Source organism: Haliotis rubra, unplaced genomic scaffold, assembly GCF_003918875.1.
Source record: "Haliotis rubra isolate DU_JTF1 unplaced genomic scaffold, ASM391887v1 Scf494, whole genome shotgun sequence".
Taxonomy (NCBI): Eukaryota; Metazoa; Mollusca; class Gastropoda; order Lepetellida; family Haliotidae; genus Haliotis; species Haliotis rubra.
In genome coordinates, this window is record NW_025767184.1 from 774,142 (window position 1) to 788,552 (window position 14,411).

Here is a 14,411-nt window from a genome sequence, read left to right on the forward strand (position 1 = left end):
ATCAATTGTGTTGCCAAGTTTAAACGGTTAGATAATTTAAGACGCGAAAGTGAGAAGTGATTGGTACGCTCAACTTCCCAGCGTAGGCACCTGACTGGATAAAAAACCAGCCAAAGGGAGGTAATAAAATCATCGCCCCAAGCCGTGGATGCATCCAGGGTATAGTGGAGAGTGATGGTAACGTACACCCTGGAGATTATCGAGGATGATCTGGTGTACGTTTAGCAATAAGTGACACATGTGGGGTTTTGTATGTACAGCAGTTTCTGTTGTCAGCACAGCCTGTGTAGTCTTGTAGTGACACACACTACTCAGCATATTTCAAGCATAATAATCTTGGTCAAATCTGTGGAAATTCTTTAATCAGCATGGCCCTTTGTAAGCTTCCATAGTCTTTTTTCCTGACAGTGACGTTGTATCTCATACCGTTTTAATCTTAATTTCTACACCAGCGTTGCATCTCTTTTTCATAAAACGAAAAACGAATATATGTCAAACGTATTCCAGTTTCTTACTTTAATGACTGGAAAAAAACGGGATTAAAAAGTCTACCATTGCAAGGTAAATGTTGCCGTAGATTAGGCGTTACGTTTGTAAAATCATGCCATATCTTTGAATCATGAGCGGAGACAATGCATAAATTATGTATAAAATAACTGACTTGAAAACCGCAAAAATGCATGTTGATGAACTTCTTTTGTCGTCGTGACGTAGCCTGTTTACCGGCAATCAAACATAATTGTCTCCCTTTTTCCCTATGGTGGCCCGAAGGGGTCGAAATTCGGGTTTGGTTTGGGAATTTGGGATAAATTTATTTTAATTATTTTTATTGTTTCTCCACCTTAGTTTTTATTAGACTTCTGATATGTCATATAGACAACGTCAATGAACATATTCATCGCAAAATATATTTTTTTGTAATTTGTTTGAGGTTAAATCGTAGATTAACTGGACTATACGAAAACACAGACAATGATACGGGTAAACATTCATTCTCCAGTGACAGACGCCAATACAATAATCGCCCTGTCGATTCAACATTAAAAGAGCCATTACATGTCCTTGTCGATTTTATGTACCATTGTGAGATCAATCTGTAATTAGAACAAACTGCAATTTTTCTACAATTTTTAATTTTACAGTTGTCTAAAGTAGGCAAAATATAACGAACTGCTCTAACCCCAGATTACCCCTTGTTGATGTTACAGGCCAAGGCTCGATTATTTACAGTCCGCCGTCTTCCGTTAGAATTCTGCTGAATACGGTCCTAAAAACAAACGAAATTAACGGAATCAACGAACTGTTTTTCACAGGGAGCAATACGTCGGAACACCGGTAGACCTTTGAAAATTCATAGTCTGTATTCTTGAAAACGATAGTTATATCCATCTCAGGCAAAGTTCGACTTTGCCTGAGACCTCAGATCTCAGATATATTTCATCTTGTTCAACGCATAGTTTACCCTACTGACCTGGCCCAGTCACGTTAACCGGGTTATTTGCACAGGTAACGAAACGTCCGAACACCGGTAAGCCTTTACAAATTATAGTTACATAGTTCAGAACTATACAGTACAAACAACTCGCAGGCTAAGGCGAACAACTACTGATCTCAGGTAAGCGGTAGGTGTATCATGATATATCATATTCAACACATATTTAGGAGATAAACATGCTGTGTTTGAAAATCAGAGGTATATAACGAAATTATAATAGCTATTAATTTGATTTAAAACCGAACGCATAGCGTGAAGGTTTAAAAAGAACATTTAGAGCTATTATAATTTCGTTATATACCTGTGATTTTGCAACACAGAATGTTTATCTCCATTCTACCTAACCGCGTTATTAAGTTTTTCAAAATTACATACCGTGTTGGAAAATCAGAGGTATATAATGTGATTATATACCTCTCATTGACTTAAATTAACCTTTCACAATCTAATATTTATTTAAGTCATGGTAGAATTGATTGTATTCACACTATCGAAACTTCTTAACAGTCCACCAGACATACAGTTGGGATTTACTTGATTTTAATCATTGCTTGGGTGTACTGCTGCAGTGTTCCACCGTCTGTGATAGGTCTCTGGAACAGGTACTGACATAACGTGTTTGAGAGGCATTTAGATTGAGTGAGTTTAGTTTTACGCCGCACTCAGCAATGTTTCAGCTATATGGCGGCGGTCTGTATATAATCGAGTATTGACCAGACAATCCAGTGATCAACAGCATGAGCATCGAACCAGTTGGGATACGATGACATGTGTCAACCAAGTCGGCAAGCCCGACCACCCGATCCCGGTAGTCGCCTTTTACGACAAGCATGGGTCGATGAAGACTAATCTAACCCGGGTCTTCACGGGTAGAGGCATTTAGAAGTTTGAGCACTAAGGGAGGATGGCAATATATGGATGAACGCTTGCTTGATAACGGAGTTAGAACCTTCACTGAAACGTCGCTGTCACAGTAATAAATATAATATATATCCATATATTGTGACGCTTCCTTAAGTAATGACATACTCCACATGTTGGCAATTCATCCTGTTTCGGGTCAGCGATGGAGTTTTCATTTTCATCCGAAACAAAGGTCTAATGGCCATGGACCTAGGCCTCAAAATTGGTTGTAAAACATCAATTTTGGAAATATGTGTTATGATTTTAGATGTGGGGTCCGATCTGCTGACTAAGATGTTTTGAAATAACTTCCTTCCAGCGCCATAGGCTTGTAATAAGCCTTCACGTGATCTTTTGAGCTTAATTTCAATCAATACAGATTAAACACAGTGTTTCCAAATGTTAAATTTTCTAAAACATGAAGATTAGTATCAACGGTAAATTTTTCTATTTCGTAGTAAGATTGGTTGGTTGGTTTAACGCCGCACTCAGCAGTTTTGCACCTATATGGCGGCGATCTGTAAGTAATCGAGTCTGGACCAGACTATCCAATGATCAACAGCATGAGATAGACAGACAGACAGACAGACAGACAGGTTTATTCGGCAATGTATGTCCAAGGTCCATAATACATACATTTGGCAAAAGTAAATACATAACTGAGTAAAGCTAAGTAAAGTTTAGTATTGATTTGTTTTACAGTTATTCATTCCTTCTACGGCGAACTTGTGAAAGATATTTACTCAATGATTTTAAAATATGTATATTGTCCGATGACAACAATCGGATGAAGGTTTCAATTGAGATACAATGACATGTATCTACCAAGTCAGCGAGCCTGACCACCCGATCCCGTTAGTCGGCTTTTATGACAAGCATGGGTTACTGCAGACCAATTCTTACCGGGGCCTTCACGGGGTACTTTTAGTAAGAAGACATACCCGAACATATCATATTCTCACCTGCCACTTGAACTAGGTTAGAGTTTATGCTTAACATACGATTAACCCTATTCCTGAATGATTCAAGCGGTCTAGTCGCTCTCAGGGGAAGGTGATATCCAGACCTTTGTCCCGGATTACAGGCTATGCATATCATCACTGACCACACTGTCAGCCTGGGTCACCATGTCATTTTGAGGATTAAGTGCCTGACCTACATAAGCATTAAATAGTTAATTAAATTGAATTGAATTAAATAGACGATAATATTACCAGGTGCGTTAAATTATACCTTAAAGGACCCTATCCCAGAGCAATTCCCGTAGACTGGTTATTGCTTTTGCATTTTTTGTTATTCCGGGACAAGCCGAATACCGACTCGTGCCCCACTTGTGCCCCACTCGTGGTATTCCGGGACAAGCTGAATACCTTCTTGTGGGTTACGGAAAATGGCGAGTGGTGACGAATGTTGCTTTTGTTGTTGTTTTTCCCCTCGAATTTCACTCTCTCACTCTCACTCACTCTCACTCACTCACTCACTCACTCACTCACTCACTCACTCACTCACTCACACACACACACACACACACACACACACGAGAGCGCAAAATTAAATACGACTTAAAATACAGCAATAATATCAGGCTTTTACCTTGTTCGAGGAATATATCCATCATCATCCACTTAATGGAAAGATATGCCATTCATAAGGGCATAACATGGCGAAACAAACTGTATAATGTTATAACCAGAAAAAGTTTCTCAACTGGTCACGTGACCTCGTTTGAGTTTTTATACATTGGTGTATAATTTCATTGTCCACTAAGATCACACCTTGAATCGATTTTCCTTTGTCAGGTAACATTGACCATCAAACATTGATTTCAGCAGGGGACCAGTAATCAATTATTGCATGCGATTTAGTTGCCACAAAACTTGTGTGGTCGACGCTGACTTGATACGAACGGAACATCATTGTTATGATAGACTACACTACCGTGCGTTAATAACTCCCTCTCTTGTGACAGTTGAGGATGGCAGTGGTAAAGATCCCGGATGCCGGCGGAGACAGCATGACTCTCGTAGAAGTGGATGGTCATTTCTTCCCAAAGCCTCCCATACAGGAGAACCCCATTGACGTCATCAAAGGCATCCGCGACCTCCCCATCAGAGAGGATGACGTCTTTGTGTGCGCCTATCCTAAATGTGGTGAGTGCTTATCGTATAAGTGGTGAGTTCCTGTCTTATATGTGGTGAGTACCTATCGAATATGTGGTGAGTTCCTGTCTTATATGTGCTGAGTGCCTATCTTATATGTGGTGAGTGCCTATCTTATATGTGGTGTGTGCCTATCGAATATGTGGTGAGTGCATATCTTACATGTTGTGAGTGCCTATCTTATATGTGGTGAGTGCCTATCTTATATGTGGTGAGTGCCTATCTTATATGTGGTGAGTGCCTATCTTATGTGTGGTGAGCGCCTATCATATATGTAGTAAGTGCCTATCTTATATGTATGTGTGTCTATATTATACGTGGTGAGTACCTATCGAATATGTGGTGAGTGCCTATCCTATATGTGGTGAGTGCCTGTCCTCTATGTGGTGAGTGCCTATCTTATATGTGGTGAGTGCCTATCGAATATGTGGTGAGTGTCTATCTTGTATGTGGTGAGTGCCTATCTTATATGTGATGAGTGCATATCTTACATGTTGTGAGTGCCTATCGAATACGTGGTGAGTGTCTATCTTATATGTGGTGAGTGCCTATCGAATATGTGGTGAGTGCCTATCTTATGTGTGGTGAGCGCCTATCATATATGTAGTAAGTGCCTATCTTATATGTATGTGTGTCTATATTATATGTGGTGAGTACCTATCGAATATGTGGTGAGTGCCTATCTTATATGTGGTGAGTGTCTATCTTATATGCGGTGAGTGCCTATCGAATATGTGGTGAGTGCCTATCTTATGTGTGGTGAGCGCCTATCATATATGTAGTAAGGACCTATCTTATATATATATGTGTGCCTATATTATATGTGGTGAGTACCTTTCGAATATGTGGTGAGTGCCTATCTTATATGTGGTGAGTGTCTATCGTTCATATGGTGAGTGCCTATCGAATATGTGGTGAGTACCTAATAAATATGTTGTGAGTGCCTATCTTATATGTGGTGAGTGCCTATCGAATATGTGGTGAGTGCCTGTCCTCTATGTGGTGAGTGCCTATCTTATACGTGGTGAGTGCCTATCATATATGTAGTGAGTGCATATCTCATATGTGATGAGTGCATATCTTTGATGTTGTGAGTGCCTATCGAATGTGTGGCGAGTGCCGGTTGCGAAAGTTGTCAGGGCCTATCTGATATGTGGTGAGTGCCTATCGAATATGTGGTGAGTGCCTGTCCTCTATGTGGTGAGTGCCTATCTTATACGTGGTGAGTGCCTATCATATATGTAGTGAGTGCATATCTTATATGTGATGAGTGCATATCTTTGATGTTTTGAGTGCCTATCGAATGTGTGGCGAGTGCCGGTTGCGAAAGTGGTCAGGACCTATCTGATATGTGGTGAGTGCCTATCGAATATGTGGTGAGTGCCTATCGAATATGTGGTGGGTGCTTATGTTATATGTGGTTAGCGCCTATCTTATATGTGGTGAGTGCCTATCTTATATGTTGTAAGTGTCTATCTTTTATGTGGTGAGTGCCTATCTTTTATGTGGTGAGTGCCTATCGAATATGTGGTGAGTGCCTGTCTTATATGTGTTGTGTGCCTATCGCAAACGTTGTGAGTGCCTATCGTATATGTGGTTATTACTTATCGCAAACGCTGTGAGTGCCTATCGTATATGTGGTGATTACCTATCGTAAAAGTGGTGAGTGCCTATCGAATATGTTGTGAGTGCCTATATTATATGCGATGAGTGCCTATCGTATATGTGGTGATTACCTATCGCAAACGTTGTGAGTGCCTATCGTATATGTGGTTATTACTTATCGCAAACGCTGTGAGTGCCTATCTTATATGTGGTGATTACCTATCTTAAATGTGGTGAGTGCCTATCGAATATGTTGTGAGTGCCTATATTATATGCGATGAGTGCCTATCGTATATGTGGTGATTACCTATCGCAAACGTTGTGAGTGCCTATCGTATATGTGGTGATTACCTATCGCAAACGTTGTGAACGCCCATCGTATATGTGGTGATTACCTACCGCAAACGTTGTGAGTGCCTATCGTATATGTGGTGATTACCTATCGCAAACGTTGTGAGTGCCTATCGTATATGTGGTGATTACCTATCGCAAACGTTGTGAGTGCCTATCGTATATGTGGTGATTGCCTATCGCAAACGTTGTGAGTGCCTATCGTATATGTGGTGATTACCTATCGCAAACGTTGTGAGTGCCTATCGTATATGTGGTGATTACCTATCGCAAACGTTGTGAGTGCCTATCGTATATGTGGTGATTACCTATCGCAAACGTTGTGAGTGCCTATCGTATATGTGGTGAGTACCTATCGTAAACGTGGTGTGAGTGTCTATCGAATATGTGGTGATTACCTATCGCAAACGTTGTGAGTGCCTATCGTTTATGTGGTGAGTGCCTATCGTAAACGTGGTGAGGGCCTACATTATATGTGGTGAGTACCTATCTTATATGTGGTGAGTGCCTATCTTATATGTGGCGAGTACCTATCTTATATGTGGTGAGTGCCTATCATATATGTGGTGAGTGCATATCTTATGTGTGGTGAGTGCATATCTTATATGTGGTGAGTGCATATCTTATATGTTGTGAGTGCTTATCTTATATGTGGTGAGTGCATATTTTGCATGTTGTGAGTGTATATTTTTAAATGTGGTGAGTGTCTATCGCAAAAGTGGTGAGGGCTTATTGTAAATGTAGTGAGCGCCTATCCTAAGTGTGGTGAACGCCAAGTAACCCAGAATTATACATGCAACATGATTAAGTATGTAACCAACAAACGACTAAGAACTGTTATGTAACTGACAAATGCACTATGACATTAACTTGGTTTGCAAATCAAATCAAATTATCATATATTCATTACAATGGTAGTGCACAATGGAAGTACAAACTCCAGTGGTTGTACAATGCTAGGTGGACAGGTTTAAACAGCATTGGTCACAACAAGAAAGTAAGAGATAAATGTATTCCCCGAGCAGCAACAATTCTCCAAATAGGCCAAGGCAGGATATCCAGGGTGTAGTGAGTAAGTGAGTATGGTTTTACGCCGCCTTTAGCAATATTCCAGCAATATGACGGCCAGGGAGACCAGAAATGGGCTTCACACGTTGTACCCGTGTGGGGAATCGAACCCGGGTCTTCAGCGTGACGAGCGGACACTTTAACCATTAGGATACCCCACGGCCTCTCTAGGGTGAAAGTTTGATCTTCAAGCAACCGTTTATCTTGATGAGATGTTAGATGACAGAAACATGCGTTTGCTTCATGGTGTCATGTTGTATACATTTTGTAGAAATGTCCAGGATTATAAAGTATCAAACTATAGTATTGCTTCCATTACCACTACCTCTACTAAATCAATATAATATAGGGAAACATATATGTACCATATGTTATATTTAAGATTACAATTTCTCACTACAGTACAGATTCTTCTACTTTACTCAGAGTCAGGCGCCTACACAGAATCAACACACCTAACCCGCTCAGCCACCGCGGTTTCCACAGATTCTGAACTTTACTGAGAAAGTGTAATCCCAAATAAAGCATATGTTACATTTGACCACTTTCTAAATGCAATTGTGTATTCATCAAGACATTTATGACTCTCAACTTCTGTAATTTGAGGAACTGAACATAGCAGAGTATATTTTTCTCCTTCATGCTGTGAATGACAGCTAGGAAGCAGATAACTGGCGTTGAATGGTAATGGCAGTGAGCAAATAGGAGCCAGGAGTTGATCCAGGTGTACTCAGTATTGGTAGGTGATGATGATGACTACGACGAAAAGCATGGTGATAATGACGACGATGCTGATGACGACGACGATGACGATGACGGAGATGGTGATGATGACATGTTGGCGTTGTCTGGGTTCTTGTTGATGTGTTCGGAAATGACAGATTTCCGATCGAGATTGTTTACGGAGGTCTGGTCTGTCGTTAAGGGCTCTGATGGTTTCGTCAATGTATTGGTGGTTGACACAGGGGATCTGCTACATACATCCTCTTGGATTGGACCTCGACCCGTTGGTGCCTCTGCCATTGACGTGTCCTTATAGTCTTGTCGGTGGAAACGGTGACGTCTGTGTAGGTTCTTGAAGATGTGGGACATCTAAAGGCTGACAGGACTTGGTAGGTGTATGGGGATAGTGATTGGGTGATGGAGCAGGTTTGGGTTTTGGTTTGGAGTTCTTGAGGGTTTATGGTTTTAGAGACCAAGTGGGTAGAGTAATCATTGAGGGAAGTGAAGATATAGTTCAGATGGTTCAGTTCAATACAAAGGGCATCAGGCACTCTGTCTTCTCAGTTATCGTTCTTGTTGTTTTCGTTAATTACATACTGCATATATAATACAGAGTATATAACCCTGTATTATATATGCAGTATATAATTAACTAAAACAATATATAACCCTGTTTTATACCTTACTCATACCTGCTTGACAACGATACAAGAATCTGTATCAAAACGTTGCACCACCTGAATAACGAAGTTGTTCATCCATAAAGTTTGTCCTTATCTGACTCTCCAACTTCTAACAAATGCCACTCAAAGACGTTACTGGCGATGTTCTATATGGTGACACTCGTGTTGGGAAAAATATACGCCATTAGTAATTTGGAGCGATTGAGTATGATTTTATGACGTTATCAAAAATACGCCAGGCATTTCATGGCAGGAACATTGTACAAATATGGGGGATTGAAACCAGGCCTTCGGACTGATGAGCTCGAGCGCTTGAAGCCCGGGTCCCGGTTACTCAAAGTGATTGTAACCCCCATACTTTAACATAGACTTACGATTGTCGTAGCGATACGATCCCTTTGTGGAACGAGGTCCTGGTTTACCCAACTCGCTTCGAAATCTTAAAGGTACAATGTCACTCAGTTTCGGTTTATAGTTTGGCCTATATTATATATATTGGGGCATATGCACACACTTCCTATTGATGCAATAAAAGACTTATTATCCATTATGACTTGCCTGAAATCGATAAGCGAAACAGTTTCCAAACAGAGAACAGTTGCCATATATGGAATGTAAACAATTGCTCCGTACATCGAAAACTGTCGCACGCGATGTTGTCGGTGTTTGCCGAACTGGTTAAACCGTTTCAATCACAAGTTGTGCGTTGGATATTCTTAAAGAACGATCCAAGGGACATAACTCTATGGGGTTGAGATAATGTTTTGTCGGTGGAGGACGCGCGAGTCGTTTTAATGCAACGTTGCATTCATTCATTCGAACCTGTTAATTTACTATTGTAAGCTAGACACGTAGTTTCTTTTAATAAGTGGTAGCTTCCCTGGGGACTGATAATTAGTTATATTGAGAGACTGACTGACTGAGTTTGGTTTTTCGCCGCTTTTAGCAATATTCCAGAAACATAACGGCTGGGGACACCAGAAATGGGCTTAACACATTATATTGAGAGAAATGCATTATATACTTTGGAGACATAAGGTGTGATATAGTGTCTTTAAATTGATCTCTCTGTTTTCCTTATTTTTCAGGCACGCACTGGGTGTGGGAAATGGCCCGTCTTCTTCTGTCGGAGGATACCGCCACTGTTATCAATAAGGAGAAATTCATGATAGAGTTTGTAGGAAACGATGTCTTGGAGAAACTGCCATCCCCGCGGATCCTAAACACGCACTGTCTTGTTGAACAGCTGCCACGTGGTGTGTTTGAGAAGAAGTGCAAAATAATCTACATCCTCCGAAACCCCAAGGACATGGCAGTGTCGTTCTTCCACCACCACAAGAAACTGTCAAAAATTTATGAATATGATGGGAAATGGGAAAACCATTTATCTTTACTGATGGATGGAAAAGGTAAGAGCTGTTGTGTGTGATTGAGTTTAGTTTTACGCCGCAATATTCAGCAATATTTTAGCTATATGGCGGTGGTCTGTAAATAATCAAGTCTGGACCAGACAATCCAGTGACCAACAATATGAGCATCGATCTACGCAATCGGAATACGATGGCATGTGCCAACCCAGTCAGCGAGCCTGACCACCCGATCCCGTTAGTCGCCTCTTACGACGAGTATAGCATGGTTTTGGAAATAATGACCAGAGTAGACATCCAGAATATTCAGAATACAACTCCAGTGTGATAGTATTATATCCAAATGAGTATATTTGTATGTCTAATGCGGTACCGTGCCACCCAAAGTGAGTCTCGTTACAATCAGTGAATGGATTCCTTTCATAAACTATCTGTGTCAACAAGGATAGAGTATATTAGGGAAGAAAATGCTTTCGCAGCTCTACGTACATATTAATGCAAATTTAATATTTCCCATGACAATTGTTGTTTCTTTTAGTGATGTCGAGCATGGATGTGGAACGAGTTTCTGTGCTGGATTCTAGTCGTTAATATCACGTATAATAACATCCGTGGGATACGATTTAATGATTTGCAAGCAATACTGCGTTAATAACGTTGTTGAGTATATATGCCTGGTGGGGGTCTTAACTGTAATACACGCCAAAGCGAAGGTCAAAATAAAATAGAACCGATGATTTGTTGCAAACACCACTGATAACAAAGTCTCCACATTTCAGTTGACTACGGGTCGTTTTGTACATATTTAAAGGACTGGGCTGCCATTGGCGAAACCCATCCCGACGTGCCGACCTTGACCCTGGTGTATGAAGATCTGAAAGAGGTAACAATGTACTGTACGGCAGTTGTTATATTTGTTGTCGACTGTGCAATGTCCATGTGACTATGTGATAGTGATGGTTAATGCATTGAATCTAAATCATCAAATGGGTTTTAAGAAACTTGAAATTCGAAAAGTTTCTGTTTTCTGTACACAAACAATAATGAGGTGTCTAACATAGCTGCCCTTGATTCATAGACTGGCGCTGTGTCGGACGCTATCACTGTTGAAAATTCTCGCATGTCAGGTTAGCTAAATGCCATTTTGCCCTTTATCAATACAATTCATAATTAATATAGTATACTCAAAGGCAAAAGTTATTGTTACACACAGGAACAGGCTAAATCAGTGTTAAACTTTAACTACCGCGAATGAAACGTTATTTCATGGAAAGACAAATCTTTCAAGGTTAAGTATCATCAGTCCATAAGAATAGCGCTCCTGGCATATGCAAAGGAGCCACAAGGCAAAAGGGGGTTCGCAAGTTTCGTCGACGAGTGTGTCCACCTTGTGCATTGATGCATGTCTGGCACCTTCGCCTCCATGTGGCCTCAGATGACAAACAGTGTACCCTTGGATGGGAAGTCGATAGGAGCTCGACGGCAATGATTCGAATCAGTCATATCCGGGTGTCGAATCCTGATGTGTCGAATTTACAGTTCTCTCGAAGTATATTTTTGGTACGAACGTATTCCGTAGTCATCATTTTGCGGTTATGTCGAGCCTCAGATAACTCGAATTCTACCATAGCTACGTGAAATGCTCGAATTTGATTGGTCAATCAATAATATTAGACGGTATCAATTTTGATTGACAATGCGTCTTATTTCACGGCGCTTCACTGCGCACGTATAGCTTATTCAGCTTGACCTGATCAAGTGAATACTAATGAATTACGTGACCGTGTCACAATTAGGTTGAGTCTATTATTGTTAAGGGGTGCACCTTTGTCAGATGATTGGTGTAAACAAGTGGAGCGATTGCTGTGCCCATGTTGAAAATTTGGAAAGCGACTACTTGGGCAGAAATATTGCAGTTGAATATGAAATAGAACAAGTGATAATTGAACTGGGTGTAGAGAGTGATAGCGAGAGTGAATCGGATTGTGAAAGTAACTGACGTCAGTAAGTTGTTAAGTTAGCAAACCAAACTAGATAGCATATGACTGTATAAACAGTTCAATTAAAACTTGACATGATTGTTTGTTTTTTCCCAGAAGTGTTGTTTTTCGGGACAGGTTCAGTAACGAATCTATGTATGCATGCTTCTGCACCCCTATTTAATGAAGATAACCTGATCTGCCGTTTGTGCCATTTGACCTCCCGTGTCATGCATATGTAGAGTAGTTCAGGTCAAGCTGAACACTGTGGCACTACTTCAGCTTGGCCACCAACATGACTAATATCAACACAACAGCCGTGATGGAAATGCTGATAAAACATTTATTATTAAAACTCTAAAAATACAATTTAACCTCGACATACCGGTATTTTGACCTTATCTTTCTACCATAGGGATAATGTAGGCCATTATTTCATCTGTTTCAGGATCCACTTGCCGGTATTAGAAAGTTAGCGAAGTTTCTGAATGCTGAGAAATCAGAGGAATTCTACCTTAAAGTAAAAGAGTTGACGAGTTTCAACACAATGAAGGAAAAGAAAGGAAGCTTTTTTCAAGCAGATGACGGTTCGCCTGTTATGTACAGAAAAGGTGGGTACTCTCGCCAGCATTTGGGCTTTGTAGTAGTATTTATTGATGAAAATTATAGCGTCATGTTTTGTCCTGCATTCAACAGCTGGTTGGGAAAGGGCTGTAACCCATTGATTTACTGATATAAAAACGTAGGGTATTTTGATGATGTAACTTGGTAACCAATTTGTATGGATGTATTGTACGAAAGCCTAATTGTGTTACTTTTGTACCATAAAGTGCTTTTCAGCGAAATTTCTCGTTTCATCAAGTATTGTCTCATTGTTTCAACTATTTTATCGTTACTTCGATTATTTTCTCGCACGTCGATTATTTAACTTTAACTGTTTGAATATTATCAGATTTCTTTCAAAATGTCGAGTATTTTCTCGTTCCTCGAAATCGTTTCGTTGCTTTAGTTTACTTTTGAAAAATGAAACTTGTTCGGACAATGTTTTAACTTTAAAGGGTGTTTTTTCACATGCTGCGTTTGTCAGGAACGGCTACGTGTAAATTGGCATTTAGGTAGTTTGAACGAAAGAGCATTGTGATGCTAGCTCTTAACGTTTCAATCACGATATCGACAGACAAATGACGTTGATGAAAAGCCTCGATGTGGTCGGCGAAGGGCACATATGTCTTATTAATCAAAATGAAATTGTATTTTCGTGTTTTTATCAAAATTCGCACCCGGGGCTCAAGAACAAACTGGATAAATGACCAGCTGTACAAAAACAATTATATTATTTTCCTCTACGTACATTACAAACTTATCCTTATAAAGTAAAATTTTGTTACGTATTTTCCGTGTTTCAGGTGAAGTTGGCGACTGGAAAAATTACTTCACCGTGGCCCAGAACGAGGCTTTTGACAAACTATACAAGGAAAACATGGGTGATTGTGACATAAACTTTAGATACACGCTGAAGTAAGGAAGGAAGACCAAGGTGCCAGATGGAAAATGTGTACCCATGCTGATAGGAGAACAGGAAACTAATAACTACAACAGGGTTCGAATCCCACGTGAGACTAAAAAAAAACACGTTCTAAAATCTGTACTATGGTGAGAACGTGTAATCCCAATATAACACAAGTTACCATTCCGTCACAGATATATTCATATTAAATTATGTTATTCAAAAACGTGTGCAAGTAGACAAGGTAGTATGTACGTAGCGTGTATGGAGTTTTAAAAAGCGGGTGATATAGCAAAACTCCCAAAGTATTCAATCATTCAAAGTCTCTATTCAAATGTCTCTGCCTGTGTTATAAACAATCCCCTATATTCTGAGATCTTGGAGTGCCCCATAGGCATCAGACAAGGGTGCATTATGAGTCTCTGAATGTTATCTATATAAATAGATGGGTTTCCAACTAGAGTGAGTTTCCCATTGCGCCGCTTTTAGCAATATTCCAGAAAAATCAGGGCGGGGGACACCAGAAATTGGCTTCACACATTGTACCCATGTGGGAAATCGGACTCGGCGT

The 14,411-nt window shown here is 40.2% G+C and overlaps 1 protein-coding gene across 2 annotated transcripts; it reads left to right on the forward strand.

Annotated features, from left to right (window-relative positions):
• Positions 1-1,557: 1,557 nt before the first annotated feature.
• Positions 1,558-14,020, forward strand: LOC124291531 (sulfotransferase 1B1-like). 2 transcript variants are annotated; one of them, XM_046728534.1, is made up of 6 exons: positions 1,558-1,615; positions 4,368-4,548; positions 10,076-10,396; positions 11,134-11,237; positions 12,782-12,944; positions 13,740-14,020. In XM_046728534.1, exons 2-6 carry the CDS (start codon positions 4,374-4,376, stop codon positions 13,853-13,855), a joined length of 879 nt encoding a protein of 292 aa, XP_046584490.1. In that variant the 5' UTR covers positions 1,558-1,615; positions 4,368-4,373; the 3' UTR covers positions 13,856-14,020. The 2 variants fall into 2 exon arrangements, with proteins under 2 accessions (XP_046584490.1, XP_046584489.1); XM_046728533.1 differs by having other exon boundaries at positions 1,582-1,622.
• Positions 14,021-14,411: the final 391 nt, after the last annotated feature.